At 41.3% G+C, this 20,541-nt stretch overlaps 1 protein-coding gene across 1 annotated transcript in view; it reads right to left on the bottom strand.

Annotated features, from left to right (window-relative positions):
- TRRAP (transformation/transcription domain associated protein) overlaps window positions 1-20,541 on the bottom strand; it is a 112,617-nt gene that overhangs the window by 47,544 nt on the left and 44,532 nt on the right. The window contains exons 29-41 of the mRNA XM_081091181.1: window positions 18,816-18,937; window positions 18,348-18,518; window positions 13,832-13,900; window positions 11,328-11,381; window positions 11,183-11,203; window positions 9,407-9,526; window positions 8,861-8,980; window positions 8,073-8,237; window positions 7,804-7,985; window positions 7,432-7,630; window positions 6,471-6,599; window positions 2,970-3,236; window positions 999-1,205 (exon numbers count right to left, since the gene is read on the bottom strand). Coding sequence (XP_080947307.1) covers window positions 999-1,205; window positions 2,970-3,236; window positions 6,471-6,599; window positions 7,432-7,630; window positions 7,804-7,985; window positions 8,073-8,237; window positions 8,861-8,980; window positions 9,407-9,526; window positions 11,183-11,203; window positions 11,328-11,381; window positions 13,832-13,900; window positions 18,348-18,518; window positions 18,816-18,937 — 1,826 coding nt within the window. The remainder of the gene's footprint in view (window positions 1-998; window positions 1,206-2,969; window positions 3,237-6,470; window positions 6,600-7,431; window positions 7,631-7,803; window positions 7,986-8,072; window positions 8,238-8,860; window positions 8,981-9,406; window positions 9,527-11,182; window positions 11,204-11,327; window positions 11,382-13,831; window positions 13,901-18,347; window positions 18,519-18,815; window positions 18,938-20,541) is intronic.

The raw sequence follows: 20,541 nt of genomic DNA, 5'->3' as shown, positions 1-20,541 counted from the left end.
GCTGTGACCACACACACACAACACATATGCACATGCACATATATACACATACAACCTGCCTCGGTCCCAAAATACTCACAAAGCCAACCATAGCTTCAGTGAGGAAATTCTCATTACCTTAGCTATGTGTTTATCACTCCTCTGTCTCTGGTTGAGTCCCAATACAATAGTGTGACTCAGTGATTTAGTTCCATTTTTTTAAAATGTTGAAACACTCACCCGGCCGTGTGGCTAAGTGGTTGAGTGCTGGCCTATGAAGCAGGAAGTCACAATTCAATTCCCGGTCAGGGCACATGCCCAGGTTGTGGGATCGATCCCCAGTAGGGGACATGCAGGAGGCAGCCAATTGATGTTTCTCTCTCATCATTGATGTTTCTCTCTCTCTCTCCCTCTCCCTACCTCTAGAAATCAATAAAAAAAAATTTTTTTTAAATGTTGAAACACTGAGCTCTCTTTAGGTAGAACAGTCTAGTCATCTGTATCAAACTTAACACTTGCTATCATAATAGTTTAGCCATGCCAAGAAACAAATTCCCAATTTAAAAGCTATAACAGCTTTCAGCTCAATACTACTAAATCCTTTCTCCTCTACCCAAAATTTTACAAAAATTATTTTCATATTTATGTAAATCCAACAAAGTGGGCAATTTAGATACAGAAAGGAGATGCCAGCAACAAGAAAACTATTTTAGCCGAGTTACCAAAATCTAGAGTTAATGATGACTCCTCCCAAAGTTATCAATTTATGTGTATCCACTGTTAAGTGAGAGTACTAACAAGAAAAATGCAGTCTAGACAGAAATACATCTAACACATTCTCTAAACTATAGCAATTTCCATGTTGATAAAGCCATACACACACACACATATACACACTAATCAATGGATCTGAAATACCTCTACTAAAAGACTGACTGCAGAAACTGAAAAATAGGCAAAATGTTAGAGCAAACGCCTGAATGTGCATCACACATCCATCTGCAGTCCTTTCTGTGTACCTTAAAATGCTGCACTATCAAGTGCAAAATATGAACCAGCTGGGGAACTGTGTGCCCCTCCTCCACAATGATCTTCCTTGTCCAGTGGGTCAGCATCTGGTGACCATCCTCCATTCTGGCTGGCACTGCCGGAGTCAAAATGGCCATCGCTTGTCTGACAATTGCTCGAGCTTCCATTGCATGGGCCTTGAGAAGACTGTGAAAAACCTAAAATGGGAGAGAAATCCTTACCTAAGGTAAAAAATAAAGGCTTTCAAAACAAGATAAAAACAATCTCTTAGAACCAAGGCATATTTTTTAAAAATCCCTCAGAGCTCTCTTATTGGGAAACAACATAGTTGCTTTCTCCTTCATTAAGTTTTGATCAATGAATACATTCATTGTAATACTGATTGCACACCTATTAGGGGCCCATGCCTGGCTAGGGTGGAATATTCCAGGACGAATGAGACCTAGCTCCCTGCAGACATCAATGTCTACCATAACCTATGGGAAGTCAGTCATTCACTCTGGCCACAGTATAAAAAAATGGAGTGAAAGGGGCCACGATCAGAGGTCATCTTACAACAGTTCAAGTGAGCAGTGAAGTACTTATATCAGGGGAACACAAAGACCACCCAATAGTACTGAGGGTGAAGGGACAGGAAGGGTCTTGAAAATCAACAGGACTTGCCCATGCCTCCATGCTGGGCAGAAGGAGAGGGTGTCACAGATGGCCCTCAGATCTCCGGCTGGGAAACTGGGGGAGAGCAGTGCCAATCACAGAGACTGTATTTATATCTCAAGTGCCTGTGGGAGGTGATGTCTGAGAGGCCACTGGCTTTATTGGGGCCGGGGTTTAACACCACAGATATTCACAAGAGGTAGTTGTCAGAGGGAAACAAAGAATGACCTCAAAGAATAGGACAAGAGCGACTGCTTACCAAATGCTTAAAGGGAAAGACAGGCTGAGCACTCAAGTCTATCATTACATTGAATTCTTACACAGAGACAGTAACCAACTCACTCAGGGTCATGGAACTCCTTAGTAGAAGAAACAACTCAAACCCAGGGCTATCTGACATCAAAGCCTAAATCACTGAGGGGCTCAGGGAAGACAGGTCAAGATCATCAGCACAGTGGAGGACTTACACGATGAGGGTTCAAAAGTACCCACTATCTATAGCAGTGATGGCGAGCCTATGACACACGTGTCAGAGGTGACACGCGAACTCATTTTTTTGGTTGATTTTTCTTTGTTAAATGGCATTTAAATATATAAAATAAATATCAAAAATATAAATCTTTGTTTTACTATGGTTGCAAAGATCAAAAAATTTCTATATGTGACACGGCACCAGAGTTAAGTTAGGGTTTTTCAAAATGCTGACACGCCGAGCTCAAAAGGTTCACCATCACTGATCTATAGCAAAGTAATGGGCTGGGGCCTTGACCAAAATATTTTCTTTTTCTTTTTTTGTACAGATTTCAGAGAGGGAGGGAGAGGGAGAGACAGACAGAAACATCAATGATGAGAATCACTGATTGGGTGCCTCCTGCACACCCCACACTGGGGATTGAGCCTGCAACCTGGTCATGTGCCCTTGACCGGAATTGAACCTGGGACCCTTTGGTCCAAAGGTGGACGCTCTACCCACTGAGCCAAACCGGCAAGGCCGACGAAAACATTGTCAATGGAATGAAGAATTGAAAGCCAGAATGCAATAGGTGAGGAGCATGAGCTGGACAAAGAAGACACTTTGTTGTTTAAAAAGCAAGGCTGCAGAGGAACTCAAGCAGAGCAGTAACTGGGGAGGAAGGAGAGAATAAATAGTCATGGGAGATTTCAGAGTTTTTAAGAGATGAGCATTACCGAATGGCACTGGGAAAAGTCAACAGAAAAGGAGAGGTCACAATGGTATAGGAGCAGCATATACAAGTATGGAAATGCATCCAACTGTTGGGCAGACATGAGGGAGCCTCACAAAGTACCTGTAGGACAATTTTCTTATGTATTGCAAATTTGGCAATAATGTGTGCCAGAAGTAAGTGCCCACTGTATTTGCAAGCTGGGTCTACACAGGCCTTGGAGAGCAGGCAGGGCCAGGCGAAGGTCATCAGGCGGCGCAGCTTGCTGTTGCGGTTCTTGTTGTTGTCGTGGATGTGGTGGGGGGCGTGCTCCACCAGCAGCGTGGCATACTGCAGGAGGTAAATCCTCAGGGAGTCCAGCATGTCCGCCTGCTTCTCTGGGTCCAGGACCTGTGGCAAAGGCAAGCAGAAAGGAATTCCTTTCTGGTTTTGAACTGTGTTACCTATTAAGGGTCATACACGTTTAAACCTTAAAAACACACATACTTACATTTATCTATATTATTAAGTTTTCCAATGAGGAACCCAATAAAGACATATCAAGTTTCCTTTAACACATATGGATTAGAAATTCACTGAATTTATTTCAACCTGCAAAAAAGGGGCAGGCTTACAGTCAGAATGCAGTGAGCAAAGTGGCTTGATGTGGGAAAGAACTTCCTCTTTGATACAAGGTGAGTTAGAACTGAGTTTCTTATTTCCAGCATTTGAGATTTTTTTCTGGTCAACTACTAATTATCCAGCCCTTATTTTTCAGTATGAGGATCAAAAAACATTATCTGGGGAAAAAATCTCTATTTTTTTAAAAAATTGTTATGGTTTTCTATGTAATCAAGTATCTGATAGATTTTTGTGTGTGTTTCATGGATATAAGATTAAAAATGTACACTCTTTAAGGAATATTCTGCATGTCTCTATTGAATCAAGTATTGTAACTGCACTATCCAATTCAGCTCAATACCCTTACCTACTTTCTGCCTACAGACACATCTAAAAGACTGAAATTTTCCATCACAACTGTGTCTTCACTCGGGTCCCTGTACCCCCTAAGTCTTCCTTCCCCTGAATTCACTGCAGCCCCTCCCCAGGGCTCCAGTCTGACCAAGGCCATTTATCCTCATCCAACATTCAGAATCTCCTCTTTGTGATGAGTCAGTAGGGAGTCCAAAAATAATTCCTTGGGCTCAGCTCGAATTACCTTGGGAGGATGGAAGGAGGATCAGAACTGCAGGAAGAGACAAAGGCTACTTACAGACCAATAACCTGCCAACAGGAACAACAGTCCACTCTACCTGGACCCCCGAACAGAACAGGCAGCAGAATGAGTAAAAACACTGCATCCTTCCAAAGAGCAGCAATGTGCATATGGTGTGCTGCAGCCCTGGAATGGCTGTCGCTCACAGCACGCCAACAAACAACCCACACACGAACACAAGCTAACACCCTCGCGGCAAACACACCTGCCCATGAAGTTCAAAGGCCTAACCTGCAGAGAACAGCCCAGGCTTCATGAAAAAAAAATAGGGCAGGCATTTCTCAAAGAAATATTAAATCCCAAAATTCTCTTTGGGGCAAACTATAAACACTCATAAAAATGTAGACCTGAAAGCCTAAGCTAAGTTCAGACATCATCTGCCACAAAGATGTTTCATTAAGTTGGCAATAAAGGGTCACAGCAGCAACTGTATCCAGTCTACTATTCTCACTGGCTTTTATAGAGTCCTTTGCAAACCTCAAGACGGGAAAAGTGAAACAACAACAACATTAAAACTTGCTGGGCCAGCACAGCTCAGAGGTTGAGCGTCAATCTATGAACCAGGAGATCAGGGTTTGATTCCCGGGCAGGGCACATGCCCAGGTCGCGCGGGCTTGATCCCCAGTAGGAGGCCTGCAGGAGGCAGCCTATCGATGATTCTCTCTCAATGTTTCTATCTCTCTCCCTCTCCCTTCCTCTCTGAAATAAATAAGAATACATTTTTTTAAAAAATCAAAACTCTACAAACCAGCAATAGGGGTTTTTATAAAATTACTTTGAGGTCTGATTTTTCATTGAGATACATTGTTTCTCACTGGAATCTATTAATGTAGGGGAAAAAAGTTAATTTATTCCAAATGAAGCTGCCTTAAAATATTCACTAATAAGAATTATAATACATGAAGGCTGGGGCTGGGGGGACGGGGCAGGCTGGGAGAGGACAAGGGGCGGAAAGGGGGACATATGTAATACTTTCAACAATAAAGAATTTTTAAAAAAATTATAATACAGTAGGTCCATCCTCTCCCCCATGGTTTCACTTTTCCCAATATCAGTTACCCACAGTCTACTGTGGTTTGAAAATATTAAATGGAAAATTCCAGAAATAATTCATAAATTTAAACTGTGTGCCCTTCTGAGTAGCATGACAAAAATCTCTTGCCAGCCTGTTCCATCCCACCCAGGACATAAATCATCCTTTTGTCCACACTATATACACTGCCTGCCCGTTTCACTTAGTAGCTCATCCGGTTATCAGATCAGCTGTCAGAGTATCCCAGTCCTGTGTTAAAGTACCCTTATTTACTTAATAATGGTCTCAAGGTATAAGAGCAGTGATGCTGGCTACCTGGATATGCCAAAGAGAAGCAGTAAAGTACTTCCTTTAGGTGAAAAAGTAAAAACTCTCAACTTAGTAAGGAAAGAAAAAAAAAAATCATATGCTGAGGTTGCTAAGATCTTCAGAAAGGAGTCTTCTGTGAAACTGTGAAGAAGTAAAAAGAAATTCATGCTAGTTTTGCTGTTCCACATTATGCAAAAGTTTTAGCCACAGAGTGTGGTAAGTACTTATTTACATGGAAAAGGCATTAAATTTGTGGGTGGAAGAAATGAACAGAAAATGTGTTGTTCCAGAAAGCATTCAGCCTATACGAAGACTTCAGCATGGAAGCCCCTGAAATGACACCAAGCCATATACTGCAATTAAAGATGGTGATTACACAGATCAAGCATAGGTCTCACATCATCATGAGAAGAGTGTGCAGTACAATAAGATATTTTGAGAGAGAGAGAGACCAGATTCACATAATTTTATTACAGCATACTGTTATAATTATTGTATTGTTGTTAATCTCTTACTATGCCTAATTTATAAATTAAACTTTATCACAGGTATGTATGGGAAAAACTATATATATATATATATATATATATATATGTATATATATTTATATATATAAATATATGTAAATAATATTTATATTTTTATATAAATAAATATATAAATATATATATAAATATATATATAAATATATATAAATATAAGTATATTTATATATATAAATAAATAAAAAACTATATATATTTTTCCTATACATACCTGTGATAAAGTATATATATATGGTTCAGTACTATCTGCGGTTTCAGGCATCAGATACTGAGGGCTTAGAACCTATCCCTCCATGAGTAAATAATGCTCTGCTATAAGCTAATGGAATCAGGAAAAATAAAAGCCTTAGGAAAATAAGCTGGTTTCAATGAACCCATCGCACACGTGTATGTGTACACACACACACCCTCTCTCTCTCTCTCTCTCTTTCCCTCTCATCTGCCAAGTTACTTTTCAAGCCAATATATTGCTAGTCAGTCACCTTGGTTATAAACACACTGGTGATGCTTTCTGGGTTATCGCCTTCCGGATTGGGAGGTCCTAAGAGCTGCTCTCCTTCCCCCTTCTCAAAGCTGTATAAGAAAGCAGGATTCAAGATATGCTGCAGAACCTACAAAAAAAAAAATAATTTACAATAATGGAAAAGGAAAACAAAGCCATGTTCTTTTATTTCCTTAATAAGGTGGGCAGGCCCACCAGTTTGGTCATATTGTAAACCATAAAGTTAGAACTCAATCAAGGTTACAACTGATAATCTTGACTTTTATTCAAACGGTCTTTTGGAAAGGTAGGTTGAAAACTTGAGGAAAACAGACGTCAGTTTGTTTTACTTTTCTCACTTCCAACAAGTCATTTTCTAAAACCAAAGTAGCCACACCTAAAACCTGTATTATTTTATTAACTAGAGGCATAGTGCACAATTGGGGATGGGGAGAGATGCGTGAGGTTGGCCAGCCAGGGAGGGACCACGGGAGGGCATGTCCAGCCCGTGTCACTCAGTCCCAATCAGCCAGACTCCAGCAGCAAGCTAACCTACTTGTCAGAGCGTCTGCCCCCTCGTGGTCAGTGCACATCATAGCAACTGGTCGACTGCCCCCTGGTGGTCAGTGCACATCATAGCAAGCGGTTGAGCGGCCTTAGCATATCATTAGCATATTATGCTTTGATTGGTTGAACAGCTGACCAGTAGACCGGACACTTAGCTTATTAGGCTTTTATTACAGAATATCACCCCAATAAATTCAATTTAAAAAAGTAAAAGCTATGTTATTAACAAACTTCTTTCCAATACTGGTTCACTGTTGAATCTCTCTTATGGTTCTCAACAACAGCATTTTCCTCATAAATAGTCCAGATTACTATTTAAGTGTCAACAGGGACACAACAGAACATAAACAGTGTCCTCGGTTCCCTAGAATATCAGCTCAAAACCCATGACTCACCTTGGCTTTCAGTTCATCTCCAAAGTTGGGGTCACTGAAATCCACAAAGTGAAAAAACAGGGCACGTTTTTGAGCAATGCTATAATTTTTGGGAATCTCTTCCTCCATATACTCTTTTAAGAATGTCATGTTGCAGAGAAAACGACCAGTAAAGGCTCGGAGCAGCTGGAACAGCAATTCTATGTCTCCATAATTCCTTCTGAAGGGTCAAATAAGAATATAGGTTAAATTGTGGAAAACTTCCTAACTTGTTTTAAACAGCTAAGTCATAACCATTCTCTATATCAACGAACCACACTATATGCAAATTAGTAAACACTGCTTATTGGATAAATTAAGTCACTTGATATAAAGCACAACATGTGTACCCACTTGCAATAATTCAGCAGACAATAGGCCAGCAGCTTGGGCTCCTTCCAGTTTGTGGCAGCCATGTTCTCCTTCCGGTGTCTTTCTTGAAAGGTTTCACTGATCCACACGCGTCTCAGCTGGCTCACCAGAGAATGCTGATTGGCCAGCCAGGAGTCATTGTTTTTAACTATAATACTTATGATCTGTCAAAGAAGAGACAATTAGGGAACTGGCAGGGCTCTCTGTGTTTCAACTTTTAAGATTTCAGGTATCTAATGGAGAGACACTACCTTGATGGCCTGAAACTGAAGGTCCAGGCGCATGGTGCTGGTGCTGGGCGAGCCAGGGCGCATGGCGGTCTGAGCGCCGCCGGGCAGCAGCAGGGTGATGAACCTGTTGGGGTTAGCAGCCAGCACATCTCGCAGAGGTCTGGCATCTTTGTGTTTTAAAAAACTCTAGAAACAAAATAAAACAAGCTGTTCTAAGCTAATAAAAAAAAATCACAACAGATTTAGGTATTAACTCTAAGGTTCTTTCTAAATCTTTCTAAGCAGGCTAAAAAAACAACATTGTAAATACTTTTTGGTGCGAGCGCTCCCTCCCAGCGCACTGTGCACCTTTCCCCTCCCACAGGCATGCATTTCCTAAACTTGCATCCAAGGGAGGAATACGCCGCAGCAGTTCATCCCAGGCAAACCCCCTGAGCCTGTCCCCTAGACCCCCTTTTCTCTGACTTCTTAGTGAGCCAAAGCAGCCCAGCCTAGGCTCATTTCCCCAGCTTTTAATAAATGTACTCTAAAATTTTTTTAAATGCTTTTTTACCAGTAATTACACTTTATGATTATGATTCTGATAATCCTAGCAGCTCATTCATTTGTTACCACCACCAAAATCTACAGAGAGTGATTCCTGGACTTGAGCTCTTTATATACACAACAGTGATGTTTCTAACATTCAAATATATTAGAGGAAATGAAAGCCTGACATTGAACAGTGAGATATGAATTTCAGATTCTGATAGTACACTGGCTGACAAAAATTTGCAGGGACACCCAACTCCAGCTCCTCGCGCTCCTACCATAAACATTCTGCTCCACTGAGGATCATTCAATGTTGCCTCCATCATGAACAGCTCCACTGTCTGGGAAGGGTGTCGAGTCAGGAACTTGATCAGAGGCTCTCTGAAGGGACTGCCAGCCTAGAAAATACATGATTAAAACATCTTCTCAGGGCTTGAGGCTTCTGTTGGTCTACCAACCTAACATGGTAGGAGTATACATTTCTTTTCCTTTTTTGGGGAGGCGGGGGGAGAGAGGTAGAACCATGGACTTGCTGTCCCACTCATACATGCATTCATTGGTTGATTCTTATATGTGCCCTGGTGGGGGACTGAACCCGCAACCCTGGTCTATTGGGATGACACTAACCAACTAAGCTAGCAGCCAGGGCTAGAAGTATACATTTCTCCCCCTTGTAACTGTTTATATACTAACAACCATAGCAAATAGTAATATCTAACATCTTTATATTTTTAAGATTAGTCTATCTAAAATATAACAAAGTGAAAATATTATAAGCAACAGACGGAGGAAGAATCAGGATTAATCCTATATTTGACCATTACCTCAATCAACATAGCCCGTTCTGTTTTCATCACAACCTCTAACAAAGGCTTGACCAGAGTTTGAGGTGCAGCTGGGATCAGATGAAAAAGGTTTATAATTGCTGAACAAATTTTCATTTCCTAATGAAGAAAATCAGAAATTACAAAATAGGCCAATTAATTTCACTAGCTAGAAATATCAAAATTACTACAGACCATACTATGGTCTAATTGCATCTGCAAGGCTAGCCACCAGAAGCAACGAATTAACATGTAAAAAGCACAACTTACCAATCCCACATTATAGCTGTAGCTTAAAGAAACTAACTGCCCTTGGCCTTCATATTTCATCTCCAGGAGATGGGGGGGCTGACTGTGCACCCGGCGTGACTGGGCTGTTTGTCTCTCACACTCTGACTAGTGTTGGAAGTGGCCTGATGATTGCCTAGGCCCCTCATGGAGGAGGGGGTGACCATGCCTATGGCTGTATGTGGAAGGATTCCCTCAGTATGCTGTGACATCATGGGGTCTTCCCAATGTACTAAGCTCTGAAAGCAAAGACTTATTTTGCCCTCAAAACTTAGCACAAAGTCCTCAAAAAATACTTAAGTATTTACCCTGGAAACCAAATATCAATGTAAATAAATGACTGGCCATGGCACTAATTATTTGTCAAACAGGCATAAAATAAAGCTGACAATTGCTTTTATTGAATCTTAGTGAAAAATGTGAAACAGCAAGCATTTTGCATTTTTAAATGTGCTAACAGCTCGGTGGCCGATTACTGAGTGCCAATCCAACTTTCCCTTCTCATTTTCAGTTCCCCCAATTTCGTGTCTGCGATTCTAGGGAAATCCCCATGAGCACAGAAGGGAAGACGCCCTGATGCACCACCCTACGTGGTGTGCAATAGGTTGTCCATTACTCTAAGCACAGTAAAATGGGGATGATAAACACTAGTCGGGAGGGACCACATCCCACAGCATTTGAGATATTTTTTCTAAAGCCTCTTTAAGCCAAAAGGCAAAACAGTGAGATGGGTAAGAAATGAGAAAAATCGGCTCACTGTCACCTCATACCCATACCATCGCTAGAGTTCTTGTCTACAGTCTTCAAATCTTGGGACAGAACAAGTTCTATCCTGAAATTAGAATAACATTCTAGTAATGGTCTTATACTATAGTTTTTTGTTTTCAAAGCACTGTTACAAAATCACTTTTTTTGGTCCTCCCATTCCATCAGAAGATAGGAAATGACGTATCATCACTCATCCCCATTTTACAGAAGAGGGAAACCTTAGAGTTTGTCTATTCAAAGTCACAGTGCTGTCACTACATCAGTGTGGTGTGTGTGAACAAGAGATCCAGGGGACTGGGTGCAGGGGAGCAAGGAGGTTCTAAAATTCAAGACAGTGCGTCAATGTGACTGTATCACACCTCCCAATTTCTAGCAGGATTATATCTTCTTTGTGGAGTTTCCTCTCCAGAGGTTGTTAGATGTATGAGTTCAAACGAACTATGACAGCAAAATCCAACAAAAACTTAAATATTGAGATGCTGATATTCTAACATGTAGAAAACCAAAGAACTTAGAATCTTGCTTAAAACATCCTAGAAGAAAACATGCGTGACACCCAGACAGTTCACAGCAATGATACTAATATAACTCTGCCACAGACAGACAATACGGCTCACTGCACTCAAAGGCACAATGCACTCTGTCCACCACAGAACCACAAGTCACAGCAAAACCAAATACGACCACGACCCCCTCCTGCGTCTCCACTGAAATTCTCACCTCTACCCCTTCCATGGCAGGCTGAACCAAAACAAAAATTACAGCATGAAAAAATGCAACAGAAAGGTAAAAAGAAAAGAAAAGAAAATATAAACTGTTCTTCACATTGCAAGTCATAAACTGACTTTTAATAGGTTGTTCTCACCTCAAACTGACAGAATGGAGACAAGGAACATCTCCCGCACTCTGAAATGCTTTCCTGAGGATGGGGAGGAAAATCATCTTTTTTCTATTTATGTTATTTACATTAAAAATTCCCATATACTCATACACAGTCAGGGTTATTGGGGTAAACAAGACAGTAAAGATACAATTATCAGAAAGCACACAATAATTAGTAAATGCTCAACAACAAAACAAAAAAACAAACAAAAAACACCTTCCACCCTTCAGATGTCAAACACAGCCCTCTGACAGTGTCGAATAGAGTGTATTCCTTCCATACATCAAATTTTAAAATACAGAATTTTTAAATTCTTGTCTAGAGGAGAAATTGTAAGACTTTGCTGTGTGCAAATACATTTAAATAACTCTTTTGTTTAGGGGGAATATTTTAAGCTTTTTTGTGAAGTGCTAAGAAATTTTTAAAAACCTCTTTCCCAGCCAAAGTCTTCTAGAAGAGTACCAGAGGGCTTAAGCCTCATCAGTAGGCATGTCTGAGACCCCCACACCCAGGAGAACCCACAGGCTACGACTGGATACCTGAGCAATCTTGTCAAGTAAAGATTGCATGTATGCGTACATGTTAGATGTATGTGTATTGTGCATGTTGGATGTATGTGTATGTGTATTGTGCATGTGTGCATGAGTGTTGGGGGGGGGGTGTGGAGACATGGCATAACATGCCATGAGTTCTGCCCTGTAAGTTCAATGCTAAACAGGCAAGCCTTCCTAAACATGATGATGTACAAATCTCTAATCACTGGGGTGCCCAGCATTACAAAGCTTTATTTTTAGTCAACTATTTAACATGTCTTCAGTTATAGTTTCTCAATGAGGCAATATTATTTGGTGATCTGACCAAATAGGAACAAACTACTTTCCAAGATCTACTGCCAATCCTGGGCCGCATGCATAAGAAATAACCAGGGCTCAAGAGCAGAAAGGCAAGGCTTGGCCCTGGACTGAGGTGATGGAGCCATGGCCATGCTGCCTGTGGATCCCAAACACCATGTCCTGGGTTCAGACCTGGGGCCTCTCTCACACAGCTGGGTGTTCCCAAGCAGCTCAGGGAATACACTCATCCGACAACCAACATGCTTCATTGAACAGGAGCAAGGACTTCCCAACACCCACCGCTCCGTCCCCTATGCAGTGCCCCCACCCCGAACCCTTCCAAAACAACTTGATGTAAAAGTTTGTGGAGTCTTTTTGATCTAACATAAGTCATTCATCTACCCACGAGGTTTTTTTAATGTTTATTCTGGAATGGCTGTGTGTTTCAGATAATTAACAGTTTACTGTGAAGACAAATATAAAATTTACAACAAAAATACCTAAGAGATGAAAGATGGGAAGGAAAAGCACAGAAGCACTTGCACCTACTTCCAAGAGCTTAGGGTTTAAAAATACACTCTGCTCTCCCCCACGAAGTTTCCCTGACTTGATTCCTGTTTATATAAATAACAAACCTTCAAAGAGGTCACGGATGGTATACCAATCCTAAAAAAGTTAAAAATCCTGGTTTAGTTTTGCTTAGTTTGCTCTTTAGAAGCAGCAAGAAACAAATAAGACTTACACAAATAAAACACTTGACACAGAATGGTCAAAACAAAGCATATAAAGCCAAAAAAAAAAAAAAATCAAGTTGGGATGAAACACAGCATCCGACAAACAGGCACAGGAGGACAAAAGGCCACGTTAACTATGCCTCTGCAGAGCTGCAGAGTTCCCGCCTCAGGACACAATGGCACCAGAAAACAGAAACTTGGCAAAACACAACCTCACTGACAGGACAAGCACCAACTTAAAAAATATTTTAAAGAAATAGTAACATGTACAAGTAAAATTAGAGTCAAAACAACAAGAACCATTCATTTTTAAGAGGCAAAATCTTTAATGACTAATATAGAATGCTCGAAAAGATTTAACTAAGTGGTTTTCCCTCAAAACCATAAACATGGGTTTTGAAGTAGTAGCCATTTGACTTTTGCCAAACAACTGGGATGGGATATTTAGACCTAGAAAACATAAAATTGTTTTATTTTTATGTAATGTCTTATTACAATCTCTTTAATGCTTTAAATCCTAAAATAACTCCTTGGTTTAATGAGGCAATGATGATGGAAAGCGATGGAAAACAACAGCAGAGGAGGGCACCACCATGCAAACAGCAGCTGCCAAGGACAGTCTAGAACATACACTTAGTTCACTTTAACGCAAAAATAGTACAATTCAAATACTAACATTCAAGCTTCCGAGAACTCTCAGCAACAAAAACGTCATATTAAAGTGAACAAAGGGAGATTTTAAGGAAGCATTAAAAAAGAATGTTTTCAGCAATCAAGAGAAATTTTTTAAATGTAATGCTAATAAAATGTTTAACAATTTAAATGGACTGCAATCATATAAAACTAGATTCCGATATGAACACTGACTGTGGCAGGGGCCGACAGGGTGGCCCTTCCCAGAAACAAACAAGTCACTCACGTTTCCGTCGCTCCTCTGGCCCCCTTTATGGGTGAGGACCACCACTTCCATCCACTTTCGCAGATGTTGCTGTTGAAAAAAATACATCCTTAGACACTTCTTCCTCACAACATGAGCATTTCAATTCCAAAATGCTGCTTTTAGTGAAAACACATATATAATCATTCATTTCCATCATATTTAATGTGAGAACGGCAGTGTTTCTGTTACTGAAATAGCCCAACCATTCAACTAGTGATGGGAATAACTAGCATTTGTTTACGTTCTATAAAGAAAGGCTGAAACCACCCTGCTACAGAAGAAAACACCCTGAAACCTGCCATTCCATTATCAGGATGTTTACTCCTGTCCATCATTCCTGCTGTCACCTTATGACCCTGGTACTTTGTGTCACAGCTGTTCACGGAGTGCTGCCATGCACCCAGCACCGTGCAAGGCACGGGGCAGAGAAGTGAACACGCAGACATTGCCTGTCCTCATGGAGTTCAGGTTGCAGTAGGAAAAACAGTACAGCACCCAGGAGCATGGTGTGTGGAACGAAGATGGTAAGATATGTGAAAGCTTTGGTCAGGTCCCTACTGAGGCACACGTGCCAGAAGCACAAGGAAGAGCGTTCCAGGCAGAGAGGGGGGGGGGCAAAGGCCCTGGAGCCAGAAACAGAAAGGCGGCTGCTGTGGGAGGACAGGGGGGCAAAAGGGGCCCAAGCGGAAGGACTGGAGAGAATGAGTGGGTCCCATTTGGGTCAGAGGCTGTGCAAATTAGTGCTGACAGGTAGCAATTCCCTTCGGTGCAGAATGACGGCAGTTGTTCTGTGCAGATTCTGTGCAGAGCAAGAGGAGAGAGTCCCTGAGCCCAAAGCGACGGTGACCTGACTTGAGCATGTGGCAATCAGGGTCCCACCACAGCAAAACCTGGCAGACAAGCACTCAGAGCCCACAGCTAAAACCACAAGAACATCCAAATACGAGATGTATCTTCATTATCCGACACTGACCAAACATGTTCTTCAAAACACTGATGCCCCCCAGGAAATTAACAAGTTGCTTAAAAAGAACTTCATGGTAAAATAGGCTTGGGGGCAGATGGTTCAAATGCATCTAAACACTTTTCTGCCCTAGCTGGTTTGGCTCAGTGGATAGAGCACTGGCCTGCTCCGGGGTTCAATTCCGGTCAAGGGCACATGGACAGATTTGGGCTTGATCCTCAATAGAGGGCATGCAGGAGGCAGCCAATTAATGATTCTCTCTCATCATTGATATTTCTCTCTCTCCCTTCCTCTCTGAAATCAATGAATCCTATATAATAAAACCTTAATATGCAAATCGACCAAATGGCGGAATGACCGGTCCCTATGATGCGCATTGACCACCAGGGGGCAGATGCTCAATGCAGGGTCTGCCCCCTGGTAATCAGTGCACTCCCATAGGGGGAGCACCACTCAGCCAGAAGTCCAGGCTCACAGCTGGTGAGCGCAGCGGCTGTAGCGGGAGCCTCTCCCGCCTCCACCCCAGGCAGGCGGTAAGGAGCGAGGGGTCCCGGACTGCGAGAGCCCGGACTGCAAGAGGGATGTCTGACTGCCAGCAGGCGGACATCCCCTGAGGGGTCCCAGACTGCAAGAGGGCACAGGCCGGGCTGAAGGACAACCCCCACCCACCCCTACCCCCCACCCCCCAATGCACAAATATTGTGCACTGGGCCTCTAGTAAATAAATAAACACTTTTCCATGAGCCTTTAATGTAAACTTCAAGAGGAGAGTACAGGAAGTTGTGTTTCCCAAACTTACCAATGGAGGTTTTTTTCCCTACAAATTGCAGGGCCAATGTTCTAAGAATCATATGTTGAGAACCCCTAAAACAACACATTTCTTTAAGAAACTAAGTACACTAAGCTAACAATATTTTACCAATAAAATTCCTTGAAGGAAGTCACCAGAATATGTTTTCATAAAACCTACACTGTTAGAATAACTATTTATACCAAAGACAGAAAGTGACACAATTACAAGTGCAGTAAGTGACCAGCTATGTCATTCTGTGTTTGGATTCCCCAAAGGAAAGAAACGAATGCTAACTGGTATATAAAATCCATGTCTAGTTAAATAAGGAAGTACCCAAAATAACTAACCACATTAGAGGCTTCAAGACCAAATGTCGCCGAAACCGGTTTGGCTCAGTGGATAGAGCGTCGGCCTGCGGACTGAAAGGTCCCAGGTTCGATTCCGGTCAAGGGCATGTACCTGGGTTGCGGGCATATCCCCAGTAGGAGATGTGCAGGAGGCAGCTGATCGATGTTTCTCTCTCATTGATGTTTCTAACTCTCTATCTCTCTCCCTTCCTCTCTGTAAAAAATCAATAAAATATATTTAAAAAAAAAAAAAAAAAAGACCAAATGTCAAGCAGTTCAAATTTTAACAAAGGAAAATTTCCGGGGTTGTCCCCACAAATGCCCCTCTACAAAGTAAGGTGTCTTATCTCTTACACTGAAGCCTTACGCTGTTAACCTCAAAAGCTAATCATGAGGGAAAACAAAGCTCCGAGTCTGGGCACAGTTCTGAAGGACATGAGTAAGAAGGGCAAACGTGTCCTTGACCACACCTGGCACAGCCCGGTGCACCTGGGACACGATGGGAAGACCCAGGCCAAACACACAGCACCAGCCACACACGCCCGGGATGGACTCGGGCAAGATGGTGCCAGATGGAAATGGCTGAACAGACAGTAACTTCAATCATTCTTTATCCAAGTGCATCAACTCTCTCTGCTTTTAGAGGATTTTTAACCACTCAGAAAATGTCTATATTGCCAGAGAAAGGAAAAAATCCCCCAAACCTATGTAACTTTGTTTTATTGGAAAAGATTCCTGAACTTAGTCAGAAACCACAGACTGGAAGGCAGTCTCTTCACACTGTTTTAAATATCGGATAACAAATCACTGAAGGAATTCCCAGCTAACAGCAAATCTGAAGGATTAGATTAGGGGTAAAAAATGCAAAAAACAATCAAATTGCTTCAGGCAGGCAGCAAAGACTGCAACAAATGACAGCTGACAGAGTTGGAAGAGACAAATAGTAAAAAAGGAGGCAAATATAAAAACATTAGGACATTGAAAAGATATGCACAAATCTCATATATGAAAGCACCAATAGTTGTAATAGTCTATAAGATAACGTGTATACTTGTGCTCTAACTAGGAAGTGATTAATATCACTTACTTTAACCACTCTTGTGAATGTACGAGTATAAACTGGTGGGTATGTATGTGCATTACATATATTTGGAATCTTAAACAGAAGGGTTCTTCCAATTTGGAAGATTCACTTCCACATAATATTGCTTCCCACTCACACTCTTCCATTAGGGCATCACAGTTTCTAGGGCCAATCACAATATTATTATCAATTCCCAATTAGGTGTTTGGGTCACTGTTCATTTTTTAGGTGTCTATAAAGAAGCTAGTATGTGAGGTAAAAAGTTGTGTGGTTTTCATATACACATATATCTATACTCCGTAACGCACTATATCTATATCTAAATCTAACTATCTGCTCACTCCTGTTTACATCTGAGGGAAAGGTATATCAAACAAAACCAAATTTTAAAAAAAAACCCACCTCTAGTATCTTAAACATCTATATGGCCAAAGGCTATTTATGAAAAATACATGCACGTTAGCAGTATTTATAAGTGTCTATTTACCAGAAACAAAACCAAATACTAAGAAAATTAATAGCTGAATCTCCTTCACCTGCTTACACTTCAAATTTAAACATTGCCAAACAGATTTTATTTGCATCATTATTTCCTTGATAATTCTAAAAACCCAAAAGATTTCTAAAGTTCTTACAAGTTTTCCACTGTATCATCGTCTGTAAATCAAAAGACTGGGAATAATCTAGATCAGGTGTGGGGAACATCCGGCCGTCAGGCCATACCATGGGCCCTATAAGGCCTGTGACATCATTTGGTCTGGCCCCAGCAAGGCATTAGGGGGGAATTAATTAAATGTTTGATCAAATACAGCAGGTTAATTTTTAAGCTGATAATTTTGTGTGGCCCACAAATGATGCTATAAATATCCAAATGGCCCCTGGTAGAAAAAAGGTTCCCCACCTCTAATCTAGAAGGTCATCAGTGGGGGCCTGGTTACATAAATGAGGGCATGGCCACATAAGGATTATTGTCATCACAAAACAGAATGAAGAAGCACTTTATGTTCTGATGAAATGGTGGGGTAGTAGATAGGAAAAGTAAGAACTGTGATTATATCATCCTTCCTTTTGTGGGAAACAAAAGAATATACACATATCCTATTACAAATGTAAAAGCCTCCAGAAGGACACTGTTAACACTGGTTGTCTCTGGGAAGCGGGTGGAGAGTTGGAGGACAGGAGGGATACTTTCACAGCATACCCTTCCATACCCTTTGAATTTTAAACCATGTAAATATTACTTACTTAAAAAAATAATTCCAATTTTCAGGTTTATTATAGAATATATTTACATGCATTTAGCTTACCATCATCTGATCACAGAATTTATCATTGAAGGAGTTTGGGAAGAGCCTGGTAACCGAAGTCAGACGATTCACAACATTCAGCGTCAAACTTCGATAATCCCCCAGCATCATCAACAAAGGTCGCATATGTGTGTGGATTTGATCTACTTCTATGGTAGCACCTTCTAAAAACTATTTTAAAAGAAAGGTTACAATGAAAACAGATAACAGACTATACTTTAGAATAGAATAGAACTTATGTGCAACTCTACCAGCAAGTTTCTGTGTTCCTTGAAAAAATGAAACATTAAATGTATCTATTGACTAGTCACTGCTGTATAGTATTTTTAAAGGTTTGGTATGACCACGGAACCAGTAGAGACATTATTACAATCCAGTGGATATTAACGGGCAGATTTCCAGGCACACAGACAAGGTAAACAGAAGTCCTAAACAGAATTCACACACACACACATACACACCCCTCACCTTTCGCATGCAGGCTTCTCCAGCCTCCTGGAGCTCACTATTTGTGGAATTAAGTGCTTTGAAGAGTGCAGCAATGATCTTCTCTCTGGACTGAGGAAGGTAATTGCAGGCAGCAAGTGCATCTTTAGGGAGAAAAAGTAATATAATCTCATTATTAACCTGAAAATACATGAACATATTGCTTATCTAAAGGCTCTTACCAGCCCTGGCCAGTTTGGCTTAGTAGACAAGAGCACTGGCCCTCGGACCAAAAGGCCCTGGGTTCAATTCCAGTCAAATGCATGCACCTGGGTCATGGGCTCGATTCCCAGTAGGGGGCATACAGGAGGCAGCCAATCAATGATTCTCTCTCATCATTGATGTTTCTGTCTCTCTCCCTCTCCCTTCCTCTCTGAAATCAATAAAAATAAAAAGGTACATCTTTAAAAATAAATAAATAAAGGCTCTTACCCACAAAAATTATGTGTCACTAAACCTCTTTCCTAGTATCTGATCTTGAGAAAGACAAAAAGACCACATGATCTTCTACCGACATTATCTAAGGGTGAAATCAACAGCCAGAAGGGCCATGACAAATTTTACACTGTCCAGATAGGAGGGAGAGGGCAGAAGAGGGAAGAAAGAAGGTCCCCAATGACACTGCTGCCCCCACGACATCTTCATACAGGGTGAGCATGGCTGGCCTGTGGTCAGATGCTTGCTGAATTCATGAAGAGGGCACGGCCTTGATGAAGGACAGACACACACACAGCCAGGCTTCGCTCCACTATTCATATCTAATCAGGCAGCCTCCTCCCAATTTGAGAGACTTTGAAAATACAAATATTCTGAGGAAAGGAGACACACCTCAATTGTATGCTCATTAGGAGAGAACAGCCTAGCCTTGGCTGGTGTGGCTCAGTGGAAGAGCATCAGGCCAGTGCATCAAAGGGTCACAGGTTCAATTCCTGGTCAAGGGCACATACCTGGGTTGCCGGTTCGTTCCCACCCTGGTTGGGGCATGTGTGCGAGGCAACTAATCAATGTGTCTCTCTCACATCTCTCTCTCTCTCTCTCTCTTCCTCCCTCCCTTCCTTCCACACTCTCTAAATATCAACAGAAAAAATATCCTCAGGTAAGGCTTACCAACAACAAAAAGAGAGAGAACATCCTAGCAAGAGGACCATATTGCTAACAGGAATGTCTAAGGGCACCCCAAAGAAAAAATCCCAACTCAGAAAAAGTGAGAAGCTGGCAAACATCCCTGCTCTGCACCTCCCTCACTCTGGCTTACTTTGTCATAAACACCCCACCCAGCCCCACCCTCAAGCTTGGATATTATATTCTCTGTTTCTCAGATTCTCTACCACTAATTCAAGGATTCTGACAATAATTTATTAAGGGTATAAATATCAATAGATCAAGAGACAAAGTCAACTTAAAAAACCTGTATTGGGTATTACCAAAATGGGGAGGAAATGACTGTTTCTAAGCACAAGGGTGAGTACTGACCTAGTATATTTTTTTAAACTCAACACAATTCCTGTACTAAACACTGATAGCTAAAATTCAGGAAAATCAGCAGGATTCTCAGATGCTTCTGAATCATTACAAAGTCTATAAAGAATGTTGTATATCTTACTAAATACTCTGTTGGATGAAAATGGTAATATATGAATGGTATGACAACTCTGTTAAACCAGAATATTAGGTTCATAGGAGAACTATAAATAGTTTATTAAATAGT

This window comes from Myotis nattereri (genome assembly GCF_964212035.1).
Source record: "Myotis nattereri genome assembly, chromosome: 5".
NCBI classification, from domain to species: Eukaryota; Metazoa; Chordata; class Mammalia; order Chiroptera; family Vespertilionidae; genus Myotis; species Myotis nattereri.
This window is presented reverse-complemented; position numbering and strand designations above follow the sequence as displayed.